We start from the raw sequence: 24211 nt of genomic DNA, 5'->3' as shown, positions 1-24211 counted from the left end.
TAAAATTCAATGTCAGATGTCGCTCACAAAATTGCACGATAAATTGAACTGGGAGAAGCATTCTAAAGGACTATTCCTGCACATAAATAAATCTTTATTTACAGTTCTGATATTCTGAGATGCAATTGCACGATAAATTGAACTGGGAGAAGCATTCTACAGGACTATTTGTGCACATAAATAAATCTTTATTTGCAGTTCTGATATTCTGAGATGCAAATAAAACAGCTAGCACACTTCACTTACTTTCAGTCCGTAATACCATTCTCGGCAGTGCATCATTAAAAAAAGCTGAAGTTTTCAGACTAAAAGCACGTAATACGAATCATTTGTGTTGTTTGGCTCTTCAATCCAGGACCTGGCTCATTTGAAGGCTGTGCTCGAGCACAGTGGAGACTACGAGAAGCAGACTTGTCAGGCTACAGAGTTTGGGCTGTTCCCCAACCCGTCTCACATCAAAACACGACGTTCTCCAATCTTCGAGGGCGATACACCGTCGACACCGGTGACGTAATAGTGGCGGCGCCACCGAACTAGTCTGGGCAGTGGGAGCTGCGGAGGGCAACGTACGCGTCCCGTACGCCACGGAGGCCTACAGGGGTGACAGCCCGCAGTTTGTTTTCGGTGGGACTCGGCCACGGCGGCCGGACAGATCGCCGAATGTCGATTTTAGGATCCGGCAGTAAACCCGAGGAGACCGACAAAAATTAGTACGCGAGGAAAGCCCGAGCAGTCAAAACTCGGGTAACCCTCGGTGGTCGTGTCGTATATTGACGACCTGGCAGACGGTACTAATAGGCGAGGACTTCAGAAAGTAAGTCACACGTTCAGACCACTGCGCGACAAGCGTGGTGCACTGTCAGGAGGCAGTACTAGTTCTGAGTTTCCTGCAGACACGGTTGTGACGTAGTGTGGGTAACAAGTGAGTCACAGCAGGAGGGCGGAATGGCACAGCTACTGAAAATGTGTTCCAGAGTTGAAGTATGCGGGACAGTACAATTATCGAGTGCAACTCGTCTAAATTGCACGCAGATTCACTGTGAAATCCTGGCAGCGTATCAACCGAATGCAATTTTGCATCCAGAAGTAGTGCGACGGTGCCACTAATTTGACAGAGGTCGCGCAGATGGGGGCCGATGCCAGTCCGGAAGGGAGGCCGTCGACATCGACTGCAGAGGACCGAGTCTGGGTACCGAGGAAGAACACGCCGGGCCGAAGAGATTTTCCACAGACGAGGCATTCTCGTGACCGAGGAGTGGAATTCTGCAGCTGAGAAACTAAACGGCCGGCAGAAAGTTTGACCGATGTTAAGAGAGACTCGGTGACTACACTGAAAAACAGTGTCAGATGTCTGTGTCACTTTGATGTGTAACAAGGCATTCGACGTAAGTTACTTGGCCTGCCCTTATAATTTATAACTTGCATTTTTAAGTACCCTCACAGTAACCTCAGACTTTTTGCAGGTGACATAATAATCAATAACGAACTATTATCTGAGAAGTGCTGCAGAAGTACTCAATCAGATCTGGATAAGGTTTAAAAGTGGTGCAAAGACTGGTAACTTACTTTAAAAGTGCAGAAATGTAAAATTACGCACTTAGATGTAGCAACTTACGGCTACAATATCAGTGAGTTACAAGTCAATTCGATGACTTCGTGCAAGTGGCTGTGTAAAGCAATTTGTGAGGGTACAGAATAGAACGATCACACAGTTTTAGCTGTAGGTAACGCAGTTGGCAGACTCGGTCCCTTTGGTAGAATGCCGAAAGAATGAAGTCTGTCGCAAAGGACACCGGTTACAAAACAGTCGTGAACCTTCCCTCCGAATACTGCTGCGAGCTGTGCTGCAGGCAATGTGGAGTAGGGGGTTAGCTTTCTCCTCCGAGTGCAAAAATAGTTTGTCGACGCCGACCTACGTAGGAAGAAACGATCGTCGTAATAGAACTAAGGAAATCGTAGCGCACACGGGAAGGTATAGGTGTTTGTTTTTTCTGTGCACTGTTTGATAGTGGAATAATAAGAGGATTTTTGTGAAGGTGGTTTGACAATCCCTCTGCCAGGCACTTAACTGTGATTTGCAGAGTAGGCTAGGCACGTAGGTAGAAGTAGACGCAGTGTCACTGGCTGCTGTGCTGCAGGTCGTCAGTTCAAATCTGATCAGTAGCAGATATCTGTTATTTAGTATTTATCATTTTTGAAAGGTTTATAATGTTTGCATACACTGAAACATTTGACGTCTGTACAAATAGCAGCAGAAACTGTCCACAAAGCAGTTCTGTTCCGCATATATGTCAGTGTCTGTAATAAACATGCTGACAATCTAAGTGTGTCACTTCACTAATGCCAACAGTTTCGGATTTGGACTCAATCGTCATTGGGACACGAAAGTACGGCTCGAGAGTGAGAGACCGGTACCGAATAGGAGCGACAGGAGACACTGAATATACAAGCTCAGTCTAAATGATCGAGTTTCAAAGCACTGTTTATTGACAAGTATAAAATGTGGAAAGATGAGTGATACACGAAAATATAGATACACTCACCATTTTAAAAAGCCCGCCTCACAGCTCACACACAGGCTCGTCACTGTACCCTACAAGATGGTGGCAACGGAGAAGAAGAGTTTAGTGTGTCGGAATATGCAAAGTGTTTGTCGGTTGAGAGCGATCGGCACGCATTTGTATGCAAATACGGGAAAGCTGCACCTAGTCACTAGAGCATTTTGCATCGGTATTGCCAGTTGCACGATACCAGTTGTCTGTGAAAAAGGAAAAGAATGGAGTGACCGCCGTCTCAGAGGAAATTACGAAGTGCTCGCACGGCCCACAAAAATCGACAATACGTACAGACTGTAAATGGGGCATTCTGCAGAAAACACTTTGAAATGTTTTGCGGGGGCATTTGCATTTCGAACCCTACAGTTTGCAACTGCTACAACAATACTTAAGTCCAGAGGATTACGCTTGCTGACTGCAGTTTTGTACCCGAATGCAGCAAGTTACAGAAGACGATAACAACTACGTAGGGACGACGATATTCAGTGGCGAGCTGTCTCTGTACGTGTCGGGAAGTGTGAACCGTTACCGTGTGAGACTGTGAAATACAAAGTGAATCTCTTCTGCGCAATATCTGAGACAAAAGTGTACAGCCTATTTTTCTTCGCCAAAGCAGGCAGTGACAGGTTCTGTGTACACGACACGACACGACACGACAATGTTGCAGTTGTGGTCGTCACCACAACTGACTGCCGGTTCCTCAATTTTCATCTTTCAACAGAATGGGGCTCCATCTCACTGGAGCACACCTGTCTAAGCCTTTCTCGACAGAGAACTGCCACACCGCCAGACAGGACGTGCCAGTTCCTCCGTTGCCATGGCCACGGAGGTCGCCAGCTCTCGTGCCGCGCGATTTCTTCCCGTGGGGTTACGTCAATGAAAAAGTTCACGTACCCCCCGACGCCGACAACACTGCGAGAACTGCAGAGGTGCGTCACTGCCGCTGTGACAGACACCGACAGAATCGTGCTACCGAATGTACAGACGGTACCGGATTACCGATCGGACGTGTACCAGTTGACGGAGGTCGCTGGCACTGAACATTAGTAGAACGCAGCAGAGCCTTCGTTTCTGTATCTGTCATTTCACGTACCACCTGTCTTTGTACGTCACATACTTGCAAATAAACAGTGCTTTTCAACTCGGTGAATCATTCACGCTAACCCTGGATAAAAAGAAGGGCAGCAAGAATGGCCAGAAGTTTGTTGGAACCGTGGGAGAACATCACAGAAATGTCGAAAGCGGCACACACTCAGAGGGAGACACTCCAGTACCTGTATTAAATGCAGAATCTCGAGATATTCTTCCGCCTCACACACATCGCTCCCATAGGGACTCAGAAGACAAGATCACACTAACTACAGCATGCACAAAGGTGCTTGACTGGTCATTCTTTCCATATTTGGTATCTGGTTGGGGGGAGGAAGAACCACTAATGTGGTGCATATCCCCTGCCATGTACTTCACACTGGTTTTCAGAGTGTAGTTGTACCTGGAGATTCAGATGTATGAAGGGCAAATTTCTGTTGCTTTATTACAATCGCTAGTTCAGCTACAGAAGACACTAATACTTAGTGAAAAGGCCACTTAAATAATATTTATTTATTTATTTATTTATTCCATGTGATCTGATGGTACACAGTGTGTTGCAGATGTCGGAAAATATCATTTAACATTGTTAACATATATTAACATAGGCCTATAGTATCCTAATGTATTATATTGCTAAATGTTTTCAATTTAACACAAACTGCAAGATTACTGTTCTAAGTATTCATTTACAGAGTAAAAACAATGACACAACAAATATGACTTCACAGCTTTGCTAAATTTTATGTTGTCTTCGATGGACTTAATACTAGTGGGAAGATTGTTGAACAGTTGGAGGCCCGTGTGGAAAGCTCCCTTTTTACACAGTTGAGTGTTTGTACGTATAACATGCAGGTTTGCGTTTTTCCTGGTGTTGTGTTCATGTATTTCATTATTTTTTATGACTCTGGGGTCAGTTGGCACTATGTTGTTTCTGAAAAATTTTAGAGTCTCAAGAATGTAGAGGCAAGGCAGTGTAAGGATTTCCAACTTTCTGGAGATGGGTTTGCAGGAGTCTCTGGGTTTGCTCCCAGCAATAATCCTCATTGCTCTCTTCTGGATTCTGAATGTGCTCAGAGCAGTTGGAGAATTTCCTCAGAATATTACACCATATTTTAGGTGGGCTTGTATGTAAGCGTAGTATGCACTGGTTAATGTTTTCAGGCTAGTACATGTTTTCAGACACTCAATGTATAACAGCCAGTGCAAATCCTGGCATTTACCTTTCCTGTACATGAATTCCATTTCAGGTTATCTCGAACCCACAGACCCAGGAACTTGAAAACAGTGTCGGCATGTATTGACTGGTTATTTACAGTGACGAATGGCTGAGAGGAATTTGCATTTTGTGTTGTGTGGAAGTTGTCTTTTTGGTGTTGATTGTTAATCTATTGATTTTTGCCCAGTTGCTAAGTTGTTCAGTGGCCAAGTTCACAGCTTTTTGCACAGCCTCTGTATTCTCCCCTTTGAGGAGTACAGTTGTGTTATCAGCAAATAATATTGTTTTGTGTGCTTCAACATTCAGGCTCAAGTCATTAATATACAGGAGGAAAAGTTGAGGTCCCAATACTGAGCCCTGTGGTACACCTTGCTTAACAGTTTTATTACTTCATAGTATTTCGGTTATTGAGTTGCTTTGTCTATTAGTATATTTCATGCTGACACTCTGCATCCGACTGGTTAGGAATGTAGCAATCCAGTTGTTTGCAATTCCTCTGATACCATAGTGTTCTAATTTTTCCAGTAATATTTTGTGGTCAACAGTGTCAAAAGCCTTTGACAGATCCAGAAATATGCCTGTTATGGGTTGTTTTCTATCTAACAGTTCTAATAGCATATTTACGCAATCATATACTGCAGTTTCAGCAGATTTGTTGCTTCTGAACCCATGTTGAGCTAAACTTAGTAAATCGTTTCCCCCCCCCCCCCCCCCCCTCAATGAAGTCCATCATTTTTTTTGTACATTATTCTTTGAAAAACTTTAGAAAAGCAGGATGAGATTGAGATAGGCCTGTAGTTATTCATATCTTTATTATCATCTTTTTTGAAGACAGGAATTACTTTAGAAAGTTTCAGAGCTTCAGGGAAGATACCTGCCTGGAAAGAACAGTCACAGAGGTGAGTTAATGGTTCAGGAATTGCGTGTTCACAATTTTTTATTACAGCTGCTGGGAGACCATCAATTCCAGCTGAATATGAATTTTTTAACACTCTGAGGGCTTTTGCAACAACAAGTTTACGAGTTAGAAAGTGCTTTTTGTTTGGAGTATAGCCTCGTACGGACACCTAAGCGGACTGTAAACAGTGCTGAGAGAATGGAATAGAAGTTTCTGAAAATGGTGCTGCAGAAGGATGCTGGAGATAAGACAGACTGATCAGATAATTAAGGACAAGTTACTGATCTGAGTTAAGGAGAAAAGAGATTTATGACACTATCTGTCTAAAAGAAGGGATCAGTGGTAGGATACACCCGGGGGCATCGAGGAGTCAAAAATATGGGTGTGCGGGTGGGGATCGAGGCCCGATTAGGTCAGATGTACATTTTGTTCCACTCGATCCACAGTGAGGAGATCCTCTGGTGTGTGGAACACGTCGGAAAACAACGTGTGTTGTCGAATAGTGGACATCTTTCTGAACAGAAGTAAATGACTTTCTAAATCTTCCTGAAAGTTGTTTTCATTTCTAATAACGATTCCACGGACTGAGCTGACGGTTTACAAAAAGATATATTTTTAATGCCAAATTTCATTAAGGAATAAATATATTCAGAAGCAGTAGTTAGTACCCCCAGTCCCTTATACAGCCCTCTGCAGGATGTTCTCGAGTTCACACCACAAATAATTTGTACAGGGGCTCAGATAAGTTTAGCTCGGCTCGACGAGTTTTCTAAGAAAATAATCCTGTACGACACTGTGGAATAAAGCAAGCACAGTACACTGGGATTTTTATTTTTATATCACCTACATGTGACAACATTTGCATAGCACTCAGAAATTTGTTTAGGCACTTCAGCAGGTTCTCACTTCTGCCATAGTAGTAGTTCGTGAAATTGAGAGGAAAAACACAGTCCACCTGTGCTACACTCCTCCCAGTTAAATTTATTATCAAGCTGTAATCCCAAGAATGTTACGCTGTCAGCTTCTTCTATACACTCGTCATCACAATTTAGGCACCTGTCGGCAGCAAACCTTTAACCAGTTCTGAACTACATATAGTATATTTTTTCAAGGTTTAGCAACAGAAAATTGGCTACAAACCATTTACTAATGTCCACAAAAATTTTGTCAGTTGACTTTTCTAAGGCTGTATTCAATTTACTAATATGCCGATTACAGTTAGCAGGTTGCTCACGAGTCGGACTAGCACACAGAACTGCATCAAATGAGTCTCTGGCCCGATAACAGCAACAGCGATAGGAAACGAAGGAGGAGGGAGGGGTGCTAGGAGCAGGAGGAGGAGTAAGCACCCGAGCTTCAGCGTACAGAGCCATTTGTACTCACACGGGGCGTAGAAGAGCACGAGCGTGGGCGCAGGAGAGGCGACGGCAGCGTCGAAGTCCGCCTCGGTCAGCAGCCTGACGCGGTCGCCGCCCGGCAGTGCGGCCCACCCCTCCGCCTCCGCTCTCGCAGAAGTGCCGGCGTCCGCCGGAGAGTCTGCGCCGGCGCCCAGGGGGTCGCGCATGAAACGCACGAAGTGCTCCTCCTGCAACGGTGGGCCTCACCGGTTAAAACCTGCTGCGTACCGAGGGAGGTGGGAGAAGGGACCGAACTACAAGATCGTCGGCCCTCGTTCCTAATAAAACGGTGCCACAAGTGTGAGAATAAAACGGACAAAACATATAACACAAATCTGAAAGAAAGGAAAAGCCGCAAGAAGAACGAAGGGAAGGCAACGGACACTGAAAGTAACAACTGAGGACAAGAAAACAACAGAGAGACGCTACAGACAGAAGAGAGTAAAACGTGAAAGCAGATTACAGTGGCTGGCCAACCACGAGAATAAAAAGGGAAAGCCAACCACTCTGCAACACATGAAAACCTCCATCCTAAAAGCACTAGCGTGGAGGACACAGAGGGACAAAGGACGTGTGTTAAAACGTACATAGAAGTATAATACTCACTCTCACGGATAAAACGTAAAACTAAAGCTGCCGTGGAGGCACTGTCGCCCGACACCGAAGGCAGGGTGCCGGGAAAGTTAAAAGTCTGCCGCAGAGGGGCTAAAAGTTGGCAGCCCGGCAAGAGGTGGACGACTGCCATTTGGGAGGCACAGCGACACTGACGTGGGTCCTCACAATGGCGTGTGTAACCACGTGTTAGCCACATACGGCCAATGCAGAGCCGGCAGAGGACAACAGATTCCCTGCGAGAGGCCTACACGGAAGACTTCCACACATTCGTAGTCTCCTTAATGACACGTAGTTTGTTGTGGGTGCTGTTAAGCCATTCGTCTCCCAAAGCCAGAAAACCCTGCGGTGTAAGACAGAACGCAGCCCAGCTTCAGAGATGCCTATCTCCAGAAGCAGTTTCTGCGTCACTTGTTTGGCCGGCCTGTCTGCACGTTCATTGCCGGGGAATCCGACGTATCCTGGGGTCCACACAAACACCACAAAACGGCAGGACTGTTCCAGGGCACAGACGGACTCCCGAATGGACGCTACCAGAGGGTGGCGAGGGTAGCACTGGTCGAAACCTCGTAGGCTGCTCAATGAGTCAGTACACAAGAGAAATGACTCGCCAGGGCATGACCGGATGTACTTGTGAGCACGAGATATGGCCGCCAGCTCTGCAGTGAAAACACTGCAGCCAACTGGCGAGGTGTGCTGCTCGATATGTCCTCCACCGACATGTGCAAAGCCTACGTGACCTTCAGCCATCGAGCCGTCGGTGTAAACCACTTCAGAGCCACGGAACACGTCAAGAATTGAGAGGAAGTGACAGCAGAGAGTGGCGGGGTTAACGGAGTCCTCAGGGCCGTGCAAAAGGTCCAGACAAAGCTGTGGCCGAGGTGTACACCACGGAGGCGAACGTCGACAGACCCCGAGTAGAAGTGGTAAAGGGAAGGACTCCAGTTCGGAGAGAAGGGACCGCACGCGATCCGCAATCGTAAGCCCCAATCTGGGCCACAATGCGGGAGACGGAGCGCCGCAGGCAGGAGGAGGAGACGGTAATTCGGATGCTCAGGGTAAGTACGAATGTGTGCCGTGTAACTGGCGAGCAACCCCAATTGGTGTTGCCGAGGCAACGGAGGGCATCGAGATGCTGCCGGCACTTCCGCTTAAGCTGACGAAGATGAGGGAGCCGAGTCAATGGGGTGTCGAAAACCAGTCCTAAGAATCGATATGTCTCCACTACAGTGAGTGGATTGTCATTAAGGTAACGTGCAGGTTCCGGACGAACGCACGATGCCGACAGAAGTGCACGACACACCACTTTGCGACCGAAAATTGGAATCCGTGGGCTAGAGCCCACGACTGCGCCTTGTGGATGGCTCCCTGGTGGCGCCACTCAGCAACAACAGCACTGGAGCAGCAGTACGAATTGCAGAAGTCGTCTGCATACAGAGAAGGTGAGACGGAGGGCCCGGCAGCTGCTGCTAGACCGCTAATGGCCACTAAAAATACAGAGACACTCAATACAGAGCCCTGCGGGACTCCATTCTGCTGGATACGGATGGAACTATGGGAGTCACCAACCTAGACACGGAAAGTGCGGAACGACACAAAGTTTCGGATAAAAATCGGGAGAGGTCCCCGGAGACCCCACTCGTACAGTGTGGCAACGATACGATGTCGCCAAGTCGTGCCGTATGCTTTACCCGAGTCAAAAAAGACGGCAACCGGGTGTTACCGTCTGGAAACGGCTGTTCGGATGGCAGACACAATGGACACAAGATTACCAGTGGTAGAGTGACCCTTGCGGAAGTCGCCCTGATGTGGAGCCAGCATGCCACACGACTCCAGGGCCCAACCCAGCCGCCGACATACCGTAGCTCCAGCAGCTTACGAAGAACATTGGTGAGGCTGATGGGCCGATAGCTATCCACATCGAGCACGTTTCTACCGGGTTTGAGAACGGGAATGATGGTGCTCTCCCGTCATTGCAAGGGAAAGGTGCCTTCGCACCAGATCCAGTTGAAGATGACGAGAAGATGTCGTTTGTAGTCAGATGAGAGATGTTTAATCATCTGGCTGTGGATGCGATCGGGCCCAGGAGCTGTGTCGCGGCAATGTGCGAGGGCACTGAGGAGGTCACACTCGGCAAATGGGGCGTTATAGGATTCACAGCAGTGTGTAGGGAATGAGATGACATTCCCTTCCAGCCGCCATTTGAGTGTGCGAAAGGCTAGGGGGTAATTCTCCTATGTAGAGGCTCAAGCAAAGTGCTCGGCAATCGCGTTTGCGTTGGTACATAGCTCGCCATTTACGGCAACACCGAGGACAGCTGTTGGGGCCTGGTACCCGAAAAGACGTTTGATCTTTGTCCAGACTTGGGAAGGTGACGTATGGCACCCAATGGTGGAGACTTATCTCTCCCAACACTCCTCCTTCCGTCGTTCGATAAGGTAGCGAACACTGGCACGGTGCCGTTTAAAGGCTACGAGGTGCTCCAGGTAAGGGCGCCACTTATGCCGCTGTAGAGATCGCCGACACTCCGTGACTTCCGGCGACCACCGAGGGACTGCCTTACACCTCGGGCACCCTAAAGAGTGAAGGATCGCTTTTTCTGCTGCAGAAACAATTGTGCTAGTCAGTTGCTCAACCGTCACATCGATGTTACCGTGTGCGGGAGATTCAGCGGTGACAGGAGAGGTGAAAGTTCCCCAGGTCGCCTCGTTCAAAGCCCATCTGGGCACGCGTCTGTGCGCCTAATGCCGGAGCAGTGACAGGAAGATGGGGAAGTGGTCACTACCACACATGTTGTCATGTGCTCTCGAGTGGATAGATGGGACAAGTCCTGGGCTGCAAATTAATAAATCACATTTAAGAGGCAGAGGTCGAATTGCGACCGTAAAGTTTCGACGTCTCTGCCTCGGCCAGTAAGAACTCTGCCACCCCACAAGGCGTTGTGAGTGTTAAAATTTCCCAAAAATAGGGAAGGTTTAGGGAGTTAATCAGTGCAACCAGGGGTACTGCACCATCTGGAGGAAGATATACATTGCAGACAGTTATTTCCTATGTCGTCCTTATTCTGACAGCCACAGCCTCAAGAAGGGTTTGAAGGGGCACACGTTCACTACAGACCGAGTTTAGGACAAACGCGAACTCCACCTGACACTCTATTATAGTCGCTACGGTTCCTGTAATATCCCTTATAGCTGTGGAGGGCAGGGGTCTGCATTGCTGGGAACCAGGTTTCCTGGAGGGCAATGCAGATAGCAGGTGTAAAGCTTACACTTGCCGTAGCTCGGCTGGGTGGTGGAAAAAAACACCGCAATTCCACTGGAGGACGACATCGTGAGACTGGGAAGGCACGGAACATTCAATGAGGGTTTATGTCTCACACCGAGTCACGTGCTGCCACCGATTTATTGCCGGAGCAGTCTATATCCACTGTGCCTGAGGGTCTGGCGAGATCTACGTCCTCGGCGGACGCCAAAATCTCCACCCCGTCCTCAGCCGCAGAGCTTCTAGGTAGTAGTGGTGTGGGTGGCACTGCAATTTCTTAGGTCTCAGAGGTTTTCTTCTCGGATTTCTCTCGCTGCTCCTCGGGTTTCCCTGGTTGCGAGGACTTCAGTGGTTCAGTCTCCGGGACTGAGGATGAGCGTGAAGCCCTAGGGCCAGCTGCTTTTGGGATCTTCAGCCACTGGGAGAAACCACGGAAGGGAGTGACCCAAGGGATCCCTTCCTAGCGAGAGAAGTCGAAGAAGACTTACGCTTCTCCGTCTTAGAAGTGGGGACGGATGTCCCCGATGATTGGAGGGGGGGGGGGGGGGGGGTTTCTCCCAAAGTAGGTGGTGCAGGAGCAACAGGGAGGGAAACGCCCCCACAATCAAGGGGGCAGGTGTAGCCTTCCGGCTCTTAGAGGTGACCTGGGTTGGCAGAGCTGACGGTGCCAGAACTGTTGTAGCGATAGCGTAAGACAATGTCATACGCACAGGCACAGGATGCAGGCACTCAAATTTTCTCTTAGCCTCAGTGTAGGTCAGTCTGTCCAAGGTCTTGTATTCCACAATTTTCCTTTCTTTCTGGAGAATCCTGCAGTCACGTGAGCAAGGCGATGGTGCTCTCAGCATTTGACAGAGATGGAAGGTGGGGCACACGGAGTATCGGGACGTGACTGGCGTCCGCAATCTCGGCACGTGACACTGGATGTACAGTGGGAAGACGTACGGCCGAACTTCCGGCACTTAAAGCACCGCATCACGTTAGGGATATAGGACTATAGGGCTTTACATCACACCGGTACACCATCACCTGGACCTTCTCGGGCAATGTATCACCCTCAAAGGACAAGATGAAGGAACCGGTGGCAATCTGATTATCCTTCGGACCCCAGTGGACACGCCAGACGAAATGTACACCTTGCCCCCTCTAAATTGGCGCGTAGCTCATCGTCGGACTGCAAAAGAAAGCCTCTGAGAAATATGATACACTGGACCATATTTAAGCTCTTATGGGGCGTCACGGTTACAGAAACATCCCCCAGCTTCTCACAAGTGAGGAACTCCCGTGACTGGGCAGAGGATGCTGTTTTCATCAAGACTGACCCAGATCTCATTTTCGACAAGCCCTCCACCTCCCCGAACTCGTCCTCCAAATGCTCAACAAAAAACTGAGGCTTCATCGTCACGAAAGACTCCCCGTCAGCTCTCGAACATACGAGGTACCGGAGCGAATAAGATCCGCTGCCATCGTTAGCCTGACGTTCCTCCCACAGTGTGGCAAGGGAAAGGGAACGATTTGGGAATGTAATTCTGTGCGTCGAATTGAGCTCGTGATCACTTAGAGACTGCCGGTGTTTCACCACCGGCAAGAGATGACGGACTACGCTCATCGCGTGTAATCCGCCCCGATGCCACCCACTCTGACCAGGGGCCCTCCCCACGGGCGCCACCCAGCCGCAGCGAAGGCCACCTGGCAGGACGGCCACTGCCGGGAGTCCCGATGCCCCAGGGTGACGGGCGCCTACCCCTCGACATATGTGGGGAGTTAACGGCGCAGGCATCAGCAGAGCGATCCCCGTGTGGACACAGTGCACCTCGTAAGGTGCCCTTCCCCAATTGGCTCACTCTTCGGGAAAATTTTGAAGAATGGAGGTCAAACCCTACAGGGGACCATCACTTAAAGGCCGAAACGTTTGAAACTCCTTTTAGTCGCCTCGTACGACAGGCGGGAATACCTCGGGCCTATTCTAACCCCCGGACCTGCAGGGGGGCGTACCGAGCTGGACGCGTCCCTTAAAGCAGTGTCGAAGTGGCACCTCTGCAGTACCGTGTCGAGTACTACCCACCGTTCACAAATCGAAGTGCGATCACGAGTGATACGTTACTGGATCCGTGCACTGCTTTTCGTTATCACCGAATCGTGTGAGCTCGAAACACACTTTTCCTACACGGGCCGTAATATTCCAGGTTCTGGTGAAATACTGAAGGTTATTTACACTGACTTCTTGGCGTTTGTCTTCCCATTTTCCACTTTGGCCAATTATGCTTAACTTATGTACACTAGTAGCTGTGTATGTAGAAAGGAGCGTGTAACAGTGAGATGGAACAAGATCTTCCTCAGTTTTATCAGTAATAATTCTGATTAAAGTTAGTGGACCGATTGGAAACTCCCATATCTAAAAAGTTATAAAAGTGCTTCATCCGCAAGTCGTTTACTAGTGTCGACTGAGCCGTGGTAAAAATTTGCTGTTTTGAAGAGCGCACCGCAGCGCGTAGTGTGAAGAAGTCTCCCTCCGTTTCTGGCGGTGGCGCCGCTGTGGCAATCGCAGCTTTGGTGTCTCCCTCTGGTGGAAAAGGGGGAAAGGTTGCCTGTTCACGTGTATTTAAGGGGCACTATGAGCTCGCCAGTGGTGAGTCTGGAGTCAGTACGGATCTGTCTCTCGTCCGCATTTGTAAGGCAGTTAGTGTCTGTCTGTCGGAGTGCTAGTACGCGTGTCGTTTGGATCAACCTTTAAAGCCAGCAAAATGAGAGTCTTCCCACTCCGCCAGTAAGAGAACTCGGCGAGTGGTCGCCCACTGGTCAGATCGATCGGTCGGTCAGTCGCGCACTGAGACACGAGGTGACTTGTCGGTCTCGAGCGTCGGCGCATGTGAGGTCGCCCTGTCAGTCCAGTAGGCCGCAGCGTATAGCGAGGGGTAGTGACTTCGTGGTCGACCCGAGAGCAACAGGAGCCAAACCACGACATCAGCCTGGTCGGTACGAGCTCTGACACCCTGGTGTAACTGGTTCTCTGAGCGCTCCTGGTCCCCTTCAGTTACCATCTTGTGGAGCTCGGCTCGGTCCTTTCCTGGTGCAGGGATGTCGCTTAGCCAATGGACGTGTTTCCTCTGCACGGTTGGGTCCGAGCCAGTATTTCCGCCGTCATGTGTCTGGAAGTGAGTGGGAGACGCACCAGCAGTGCAGTCGCGACGGAGCAGCAGTCGCGAACAGAACAGCGGGCAGTCGGTCGGTCGGTCGGTCGGTGCGGACCAAGAAAGACGGGAGATCGGCGCGCCTTCCTGCGTCCGTTGAAGCGGCTGGCAGCGGACGGTTCAGGAGAGCGATTTGGGGGTGCTGCGCCAGATCTTCTCCAGAAATCGCAGTCTATTAGAAGTTAAGTGACTGGTGATATGTTGTTTCATTTACTTGTTTTCTTGGTCAGTCTCTTGTCCCCAGCTTGCTCGTCTGTCTCTCGTCCGCATTTGTTAGGCAGTTAGTGTCTGTCTGTCTGCTGTAAGTTAGTAGCTGCCACTGTCATGTTTGTCGGATTCTCTGTTAACGAGTTTATTCCTTGAAGAGTAACGGCCGAATTCCTGAAATATATTTTTATCTTGCCTATTATCTTGAGAGGCGGTATATGTGTAATGTAGAGCATGTTTGGCCAACCTTGTATATTTTATGTAAGACTGCATTTCATGGGTTTTTATTTAAATGGTCATTTTAGTATATAAAGTCGCCACCCTTCCACCGTAAGAATTTTTTTTTAAAATCAAGTTGCACTTTTGGTGGCAAGTTAATCTTTTAATGTTAGTATTTTGTACCATTTCCATCCCTCCTATGGGATGCATAGTTTATGTGCTTGTGTGAGTTGTTAAAATTTTTAGTTTAAAGTAATCTGGTGTGTTGCAGATTTGCACCAGTGTAGTCTTTCAGAGGCTGTTATGAGCGGTCGTGACTACGGCCGTGTCAAAAGGGAGTGGCAAGGTTCTCAGTCCGAAAGCTCATACACTCAAAAATTTGTTTCTTTCTGCCTCTGAATAAATTGTAGCTTGATATTTAGAGGGTGCTTTCTGATTATAATTTTAAATCTGTTTCTTAAAAAAAAAAAAAAAAAAAAAAAAAAAAAAAAAAAAAAAAAAAAAAAAAAGAGCTTTTAGGAATAAAATTCCGATTTGATAAAAGCAATTTCATTTTGATTTCATCAGTTACTCCCTGGCAACTACTTCCACGCTCACATAGTGTGAGTAAATGTGTTAACGTTCTTGATGAATCGCTAGTAAATAAAATAAATTTTAAGAATAGTCTTTGAAATCAAATCCACAGTTCATCGACCCTCACAACAGTTGTGGAAGGAAAGAGATACTGCCATAAACTATATTAAAACATAGAGTGAAGAACAACTATTGACTGTACAGGGCAGACAGTAGGCCAGTTAGGTGTCCTCATCTCGACCCACTTCCACTCCCCCCCCCCCCCCCCCCCCCCCCCCCCCGTCAGAGTGTGGTGAAATGTCACCAGCAGAGACCCAGTCGGTGAAAAAATCCTCAAGAATGTGGATACGACAGTAGTATTTGTTATTTTCGATCATTTTTAAGTTGGCCCTGTCCCACCCTACTCCCGAAAGACACCCGAGGGCGAAGCGGCGTCGGAACGATCGATAGTCGGCACATTGTCACCAGAAATGATGTATTTCACATTGATGTTAGTCATTTTTGGTTATTTCTAACTGTAACTCACATCACAGCCCCCTAAAAATCTTTAATGGTGCTATGTGTGTCTTACCACACCAACATACTTTTCCAGATAGTAAATTTTACATTCTGAATATTACGCAGTCACTCAGATTAATAAGTCACAGTTCTGAGACACTGACACGTATAATTTACAGACAAATGGATAAACGGAAAGTCAGTTTGCATTCTGGAGATATGTAGGAACACAGGAGGCAATACTGCCGTACAATTTATCTTAGATTATGGAATGAAGAAGCCATACTTGTGTTTAAAGCAACTGTAGATACGGAGAAATCAAAATTCTGAAGGTAGCAGGGATAAAATAGATGGAGCGAAAGGTTGTCTGTAACTTTTACAAGAACCACACTCCTGTTTCAGCAGTCGAAGGGATAAAAACTTCGAAGTTCAATTATGACACTGTAATTCTGTTGGAGATTGAAACAAATTTTGGACATACGTTGAATGGAATGTAGAGTGTCATAAAATGAACACAAACAAAAGTGGACTAAGCATAATGTAATGTAGCTGAATTAAATAAGATCATGCCGAAGGAATTAAATTAGACAATAATAGTAGTTCTCTTATTTAAGCAGCAAGATAACTGACTGCCAGAGTTCTGCTCAGATGTTTCTGGTTTCTTTGAGGGAATTCGCTCTGAGCTTCTTCCTTAACACTGCGATGACATTGTCTCCCCCTGATGCTGTATTGTTTTTGAGTCTAAAAATGTGTGTCTGGATTTTTTCTCGTATCTCGGTGAATGAAGGTGAGATTTTCTCGAGAGAATCTAGAACAGTGTTCAAAGCAGTTGAGAATGTCAGAGAAGTACTTTAACAATTCCTCACTGTTTTCCTAATTGGTGAGAGGGAATTTTTTTATCTGGTTTTCTGAAGCAATAATTTTGGGCCATCACTTCACTTCATGGATCTTTCCTGTGGAAGTCCTATAAAAGTGCCTCAGGTTGTAATATGAAACTTTTCTTAAATGAAATCTCGATTTGCCTGAAGGTTTTTGCTACTTATCTTCTCATTCTCTAGAAGATTTTTTTAACTTCAGAAAGGTATGTTTTCATTCATGCAGTGCTCTCTCACATTCTGAATCGCACTTTGTGTGTGTGTGTGTGTGTGTGTGTGTGTGTGTGTGTGTGTGTGTGTGGGTTGGGGCAGGCGGGCAGTGTGCTTTTTTAAGGGCATCAAATCTTTGATCTTTGTCATGATTCTGCTGTGAAACTTATGCCAAGTGTCTGCCTGCTCTTTACCTCTTGCCTCTTTGCAATTAGTTTCTATGATCTTTTTTGTGTCTAAATTTCAGTATGTTTCAAATACAAATCTTATGCTAAATTTGCCTCAACAAAGTCTTGGATATTGTATTTCTTTCTGTAGAAAAAAGGAGACAGTAGTACAAACCATATACGCTGACGAGCCAGAACATCACGACCACAGACCTACCTGCCCAGGCGACAGCAGCATCATCTGGACAGGAACGACTGCTGGTCAGACATACACACAGTGCGTGTGGTATAGAATTTTCTCATTATGAGAGTACTGAAGGGAATCTGTTTTAATTGTTAAAAACCATTCAAAAGCCACGATTGTACAAAATACTTTTTATTCGAGTCAGCCGGTTTCGACAGTCATCTTCAGGTCTTTTGATTTTTTTGTAGTAAAACATGTTCATTTCATGCTGAACCTCATGCACAACATGTCAAGTGGATGAAAACTCGGCACATTTAGCAACGACAAATGTTTCTAATGTGCTGAGTTTTACCCACTGACACTTTGCGCACGAGGTTCAGCATAAAATGAACACGCTTTTTTTAAAAAAAAAAAAAGTGTAGGATGGGGAAAGCGCACGATCCATCCGAGTTCGACCGAGGGCAAAATGAGACGGCTCGGAGGCTCGGCACGAGCATTTCAAAAACTGCACAACTTGTGAGGTGTTTGAGGAGTGCTGTGGTGAATGTCTTCAACATGTGGCGAAACCAAAGTGAAACCACTGTACGTCCATCTCATCAGAGATCCCGTAAAGTGAAACCGTGTCCAGATGTCACGGGTTCGGGTTGCCACACCTCGTTACGCGTGTCGGAAATCGTAGGATGGACAGACTGGTAAAGCAGAAGAGGCAGCAAACTGTGCCAGACCTAGCATCGGACTTTAATGCCGGGCAGAGTACGAGTGTGTCCGAAAACACACTGTGCCGAACACTCCTAATAATTCCCCGCGTCTCGTGGCCGAGAGTGTGACGGAACGGTTCGAGAACTCGGTGTCAAATTCCAACTGGCGCACTGGCTCCCCAACCCGTCAGATCCGAACCCGATCAAACACGTCTGGGACGTAATTGATTGTGGCGTCAGAGCTCGTCACTCCCGTCCTGGAAATTTACGAGAATTATGTGACTCGTGTTGTGCCGACTCTCTCCAGTGACCTACTGAGGTCTCACATCTTCCACGTCACAGTGTGTTGCTGCTTTTATCTCTGTCAAAGGTGAACGTACTGGCTATTAGGGAGGCGGCCATCACGTTCTGGCCGATCAGGGTACACGGGGGAAATGTGGAAAATATGTCTCGGTGGCTTCAAATGTGCGATTACGATTTTAAGGAGGTCTAGGTGAAATGGCGTGTTCTGAGGCAACTATCTTATTCTGCGCGTAGGCCACTCGAACGTTACGAGAGAATATCATAGAAGAAAAATTTGAAAAAATTATTAGAACGGCTGTGCAGCCCGTATTCTAGACGTACCGTCCGCTCGCCCCCGTAGTCCTTGGTCTCCTTGTTGAAGTAGTGGAAGTACTTGACGGTGGGGTAGCCCTTCACCTCAAAGGCGCCGCACACTGCGCCGAACTTCGTGCAGTCGACGGCCGCGAACTCCACCTTGGGGTCGTCGCGGAACCGGGCCGCGGCCTGGACGAACTCCGGCTTGGCCCTCTTGCAGTGGCCGCACCCTGAATGCGGGAGAAATGCACACGTACCGGTCACTCTCGACTGTCCGAGCGGCATTTAGAAGGAAATTCAAACTCGTCGTATCCAAAATCTCGAACTGTAGACCCCACCGACTAGAAGCCAGTCGAGTAGAGCGAGACCTGAGGAACGGAGTAAATGTTTTTCTGCCCGACCGGAACTTACACGGTGTATATTGAGAAACCGATGGACCTTCAGTATGTCAGAAAGTTTCATCATATTTCTCTATGTTGTACATATTTTATGGGTTGTACTGAGAATTGCTTTTTTATAATTCTTTCATTTGCTCCAACAATTTCTCTCCGTATTCACCAATTTGACGTTTTATCGGTTCACCTTTTAGGCCGAACTGCCGTATAAACAGAAATAGGAAATGGAACTGCTATTGTTTTACGAAATATAATTTTAGTATTTTCATCACCTTAGCTATTAATGTTCTGTTTACAGTTCCAAAAATACATTGGAATTATACAAGGTTTTTGGTTCAAATGGCTCTGAGCACTACGGGACTTAACTTCTGAGGTCGTCAGTCCCCTAAAACTTACAACTACTTAAACCTAACTAACCTAAGGACATCACACACATCCACGCCCAAGGCAGCATTCGAACCTGCGACCGAAGCGCACAAGGTTTTTAATCTGAATCTTTATCTTTTAGATAACTCACGCAATTTCTAATACAGGTAAAACTTGTTTTATTATCTTGTGATAAATGACAACGTTTTATCTTTCAAATAATGGAATATTCAGGATGGAATAATGACAATATTATGAAAAGGATAGATTGTTACTCAGCATACAGTGAAGACGATGAGTTGCAGACGAGCACAGCGAGGAGACTGTTAAACAAGAGAGCTTTCAACCAAATGGCCTCCTTCTGAATAGACAATATACACCCACACACATTCATGAAAACACAACTCGCGCGCACACACACACACACACACACACACACACACACACACACACACACACACACACGTGACCACTGCCTCTGGCTGCCAAGACCAGGCTACTAGCAACTGTGCACGACTAGAAATGCAATCGGGGTGGTGAGGGTAAGCAATAGGAGGGGGAGGGATAGCAGGGTAGGGGACAGTAAAGAGCATACAGAGACGGGGTGGGGAGAGGGCGAGCAGCTAGGTGCAGTCGCGCATGCAGGGGGGGGAGGGGGGGGGGGGGGCAACAACAGATGAGAGAAGTAAAATGACTTTGGGTGCACTGGTGGAACAGAAGACTGTGTAGTGCTGGAGTGGGCACAGGAAAGGAAATAGGTAGGTCAAGGATAGTGACCTGACAAAGGTAGAGGCCAGAGGGGTTACGGGAATGTAGGATATATTGCAGGGAGAGTTCCCACCCGTGCAATTCCGAAAAGCCGGTGTCGGCAGGAGGGATGCGGGCGGTACGACCCACGAAGCGGTCACCGAAATAGAGGACGTCGCGTCGGGCAGCGTGCTCCACGAGCGAGCGGTCCGGCCATTTCTCGGCCGCAGTTTGTCGGCGGGCATTCGCGCGGACGGGCAGCTCGTCAGCTGTCGTGCCCGCACAGGACGCAGCACGGCGGTCGCAGCTCGGCTTGTAGATCGCGTGACCGGTTTCACAGTTATCGCCGGCCGTGACGGGACGGGCAACATCAGTGACTGGACCAGAGTAGGGATACGGGCCGCGAAGCGAGGGAGCGGGGACCGAGGAAGGACTGTCGAGGAGGGTACCGCGCAAGTTGGGTGGGCGGTAGAATACACTGTGGGAGGGGTGGGAAGGGTAGTGGGTAGGCACGAAGAGAGGCAGGCGAAACACCGGTGGAGAAAGCGGTTCGGCCGCTCCGCACCCGGGTGGGACCGATTTGGGAGGGGAATGCTCCTCTGTGGGCAGACGGCTAGACTTTGGGAGGCAGTGGGCGACCGAAGAGATAACGCGAGGGAGAGCTGTTTTGTACGAGGTAGCGAGGATAATTACAGTCTGTGAAGACCTCAGCGATAACCTCCACACATTTCCAGAGGGACTGCCCGTCACTACAGATGCGGCAGCTACGAGTGGCTAGGCTGTACGGAAGAGACGGAGTGGGTGGCAGCTGTCGAAGTGGAGGTCTCGCTTTCGGTCGGCAGGTTCGATACGGACGGAGGTACCGACGTAGCCGTCACCGAGGTGGCTGTCGACGTCGAGGAAGGTGCCCCGTTCGGTCGAGGAACGGGGAGAAGGTGTCGAGGTTCTGGAGGAATGCGTACGGGGTGTCCTCATCCTCGATCCGGATCACGTAGGTGACACTGACGAATCTGAAGCGGGTGAGAGGTTTGGGATTCTGGGTTCCACTAGACGGCCCACAAATAGCCCGGATCGAGACGGTGCCGTGTCGGTGCCCACTGCTGTACCTCGGGTTTGTTTGTAGGTAATGCCCTCACAGGAAAAGTAACTGTGGGTGAGGATATAGTCGGTCGTGGTGACCGGAAAGGAGGAAGTAGGTTTGTAATCTATTGGGCACCGGTCGGGGTAGTGTTCAATAGTGTCGAGGCCACAAGCATTAGGGATGTCAGTGTAAAGGGAGGTGGCGTCCCTAGTCGTGAGCAGGACACAGTACGGCAAAGGAACGGGAAGTGTCAGTGGCGGTAATGGTCTGTGTCTTATATAGGAGGGAAGGTTGTAGGTAATAGGATGTAGGTACCGGTCTACGAAAGTAGAGATTCTCTCGGTGAAGGCACAGTAACCGGCCGTGACGGGGCATCCTGGGTGGTCGGATTTATGGAGTTAAGTAAGCATGTAGAAGGCGGGATCGAGGGGAGTGGTAGGGGTGTGGAGGGAGACTCTGGGGAGAGCTTCTGGCACGGGCCTAAGGACGGGAGATCCTGTCGGATTTCTGGAATGGGGCCACCGAGACGGAGTTTGTAGACGGACAAATCTGACAGCCGGTGGAGTCATTTTGTCAGGTAATTCCTGTGGCTCGAAACAACAGTGGCGGATCATTTGTCGGTAGGTAGGATTATTAGGTCGGGATTAGTTTTTAGATAGTGGATGTATGTTTCACAACACTAAATGCCATTATTTTTGTTTTACCAGAAAAGATTTTCATACGCTGTTCCTTTCAAAGTGATCTAAGCTTGTAGACAGTGGTTTGCAGTTTACTTCATTAACCTTCATGTATAATTTGTGTGTCAAAAGCAAGTTAACAAGAATTAAAGACTACACGAGTGTGTGTGTGTGCTTTGTGTGACGCTTTTGCACGAGGGTGAACCAACAATTTACAGTTACTCAAGAGATCACCAATTTAAATATTAATGTGGTCACAGACTAACCCCCATTTAATGCTCCAATTTATGTGGATTTTATGGGATATTTTTGAGCCAATTTTTACTTTTATTGTCTGTGCTATGGCTAGGGTATACTATCTTTTTTATGCTCCAGAAAATTAGTCTATCTATCCAAACAAACACCACAGTGGAGTGTATAACTGCTGTACGGGGTTTAATTAATTATTATACTCTATTCTTTTTCCTGTCAGTTGTCTTGGACTGGCCTTCCTATAATTGTCTGCTCCTCAGAAAGAAGTGCTTAATCTATTACTGGTACTAATATGCCAGACAGACTGAACAGCAAACACGTTGAAACTTGAGGAATAGTCATTATCCTTATACACTACGGATATGCTTGTCAACATCTGTTCTCTTATTAAAAGATAGAATTCCTTCAATAGAAGAAGAATACGCTAAATCGACTTCACTGCAAACACAGTTTAGACTGCATACGACCGAAGCAGTGCCTCGATAAACAAAGTGTCGCTATTTCTCTGTCACAGGTGATCATCACAGTGGCCACTACAGAACTATCTGGTATTTGATTAGTGCGCAACTGGTTTTTGATCTCTATCTGCGTGCACCCTCCCCCCACCCTACCCCCTTTTCAACTCGCCCAATCAGCTCGGTTGTGGTGAGGGAGCACGAGCAGTCTACTACAGCTGTTTCGCCACACTCTGCCGGAGGCGAGAAAGTTGCAGCTCTCACACAGCCCCACACTCTGTGACGCTGTGACGTGCGAGGGACAGTGGGGGACAGATCTGAGTGGGGGACAGATCTGAGTGTGGGACAGTTCTGAGTGTGGGCTCAAACCGGCCAACACTAACTGAATGTCTGAAGCAAAGTCATATTTCAGAACTACCAACGAAATAAATCCTTACAAATTACGGGTTTCTGTCATGCAGTCATAATCAGGTGCCGTGTGATCGGATGACTGAAAGTAGTACTTAATAAGGATTTATTTCGTCACTAGCACTCGGCAGTTTTGGAATATGACTTTTTTTTTTTTTTTTTTTTTTCAAATATATGCTAGCTGTGGGGCACCATTTTCAAAAGATATACTGGCAGAATATAGTCGGTAAGCACACAAATTTGCAGCTTCAGTCTCATTTCATTTGTGTTACCTCCGCGAGAAAAAAAAATGCACTCAGCAATTTGGCCTTCAGTCTGAAAAATGGTCTGATGCAGGTTGCCCTTAACTACTGCAACCTACACCCATTTGGAACTTCTTAGTGTATTCGTGCCTTCGAGTGTCTATAATTTTTACACCCCACACGTCCCTCCATTTCCAAAATGACGACTCCTCGATGCCTCGAGGTGCGTCCAATCGGCCGATTCCTTTTTTCAGTCAAGTAGTGCCATAAAGTGCTTCTTTCTCCAGATTGACTCACAAGGGATACCTCGAGTGTGAGGTCCCGAAAGGTCAGCGACCCATGCGGCATTCGGTGCCCCACGTATTGTCTACGACACAGCCACAATATTGGTTGTTAATGTCGACAGGGGACGGGACTGGAGCTATCTGACTGTGAGAACAGCTGTGCAGGATTGTCAAACTGCTCAGTCGACGAGTAACTCACGACAGTGATACAGCACTACTGTTCTCGAAGCAAAGCTGGGCAACGACAGCGATAAACGAAGCGAACGGTGCATTATATCTACAAAAACAGTTGCCGAAGTTGACACTCGGTCGGAAAGGAACCCGAGGAACTTCACAGAGCGAGACAGAAGGGGCAGATGAAATATTAGCATTTCTGCAAGGTAAGTCCGTGGAACGTGGGGTGTCGTTTACACTCTATTGTGCAGACAATGTATATGAGGAATACAAAGATGACAATACGTGCTTAACGAGTGAAAGTGATAACGAAACAGGTGTCGAGCCACGTAGTTCGTCATCATTCTCAGATTTCACGTACATTTGCAGCAATACGACCGTGTAGTGCATAAGAAAAACTACGGATATTCAGAGGAGGACAAGGCACACTTGTTATAAAAACTGGTATTTGCACGGTTTGAGGACGCTCGGCGCAATTTAGAGGACGGCAGGAAAATGCACGCGTATAAAGGTACTAAAGTTTGCAAGCTTTCAGAACTAATGGCTCCTTCTTCTTGACAAGGGTTGAAGGGAGAGGAAGACGGGTGAAGGAAGAGAACTGTTGAGATTTAGGAAAAGAGGTAGCATTCAAAACAGACACCTGCACCCACAGGTCAGGGTGAAGCAAAGCAAGCGGTGTA

General features: G+C 47.6%; 1 protein-coding gene across 1 annotated transcript in view; it reads right to left on the bottom strand.

Moving 5' to 3' along the window:
• The window catches only part of LOC126428076 (protein disulfide-isomerase A5), a 139998-nt gene that overhangs the window by 7257 nt on the left and 108530 nt on the right, over nucleotides 1-24211 (bottom strand). The window contains exons 8-9 of the mRNA XM_050089965.1: nucleotides 18478-18680; nucleotides 7145-7346 (exon numbers count right to left, since the gene is read on the bottom strand). Coding sequence (XP_049945922.1) covers nucleotides 7145-7346; nucleotides 18478-18680 — 405 coding nt within the window. The remainder of the gene's footprint in view (nucleotides 1-7144; nucleotides 7347-18477; nucleotides 18681-24211) is intronic.

Source organism: Schistocerca serialis, chromosome 12, assembly GCF_023864345.2.
Source record: "Schistocerca serialis cubense isolate TAMUIC-IGC-003099 chromosome 12, iqSchSeri2.2, whole genome shotgun sequence".
NCBI classification, from domain to species: domain Eukaryota; kingdom Metazoa; phylum Arthropoda; class Insecta; order Orthoptera; family Acrididae; genus Schistocerca; species Schistocerca serialis.
Note: the sequence above shows the minus strand (reverse complement) of the source record. Positions and strands in the feature narration are given on the sequence as shown.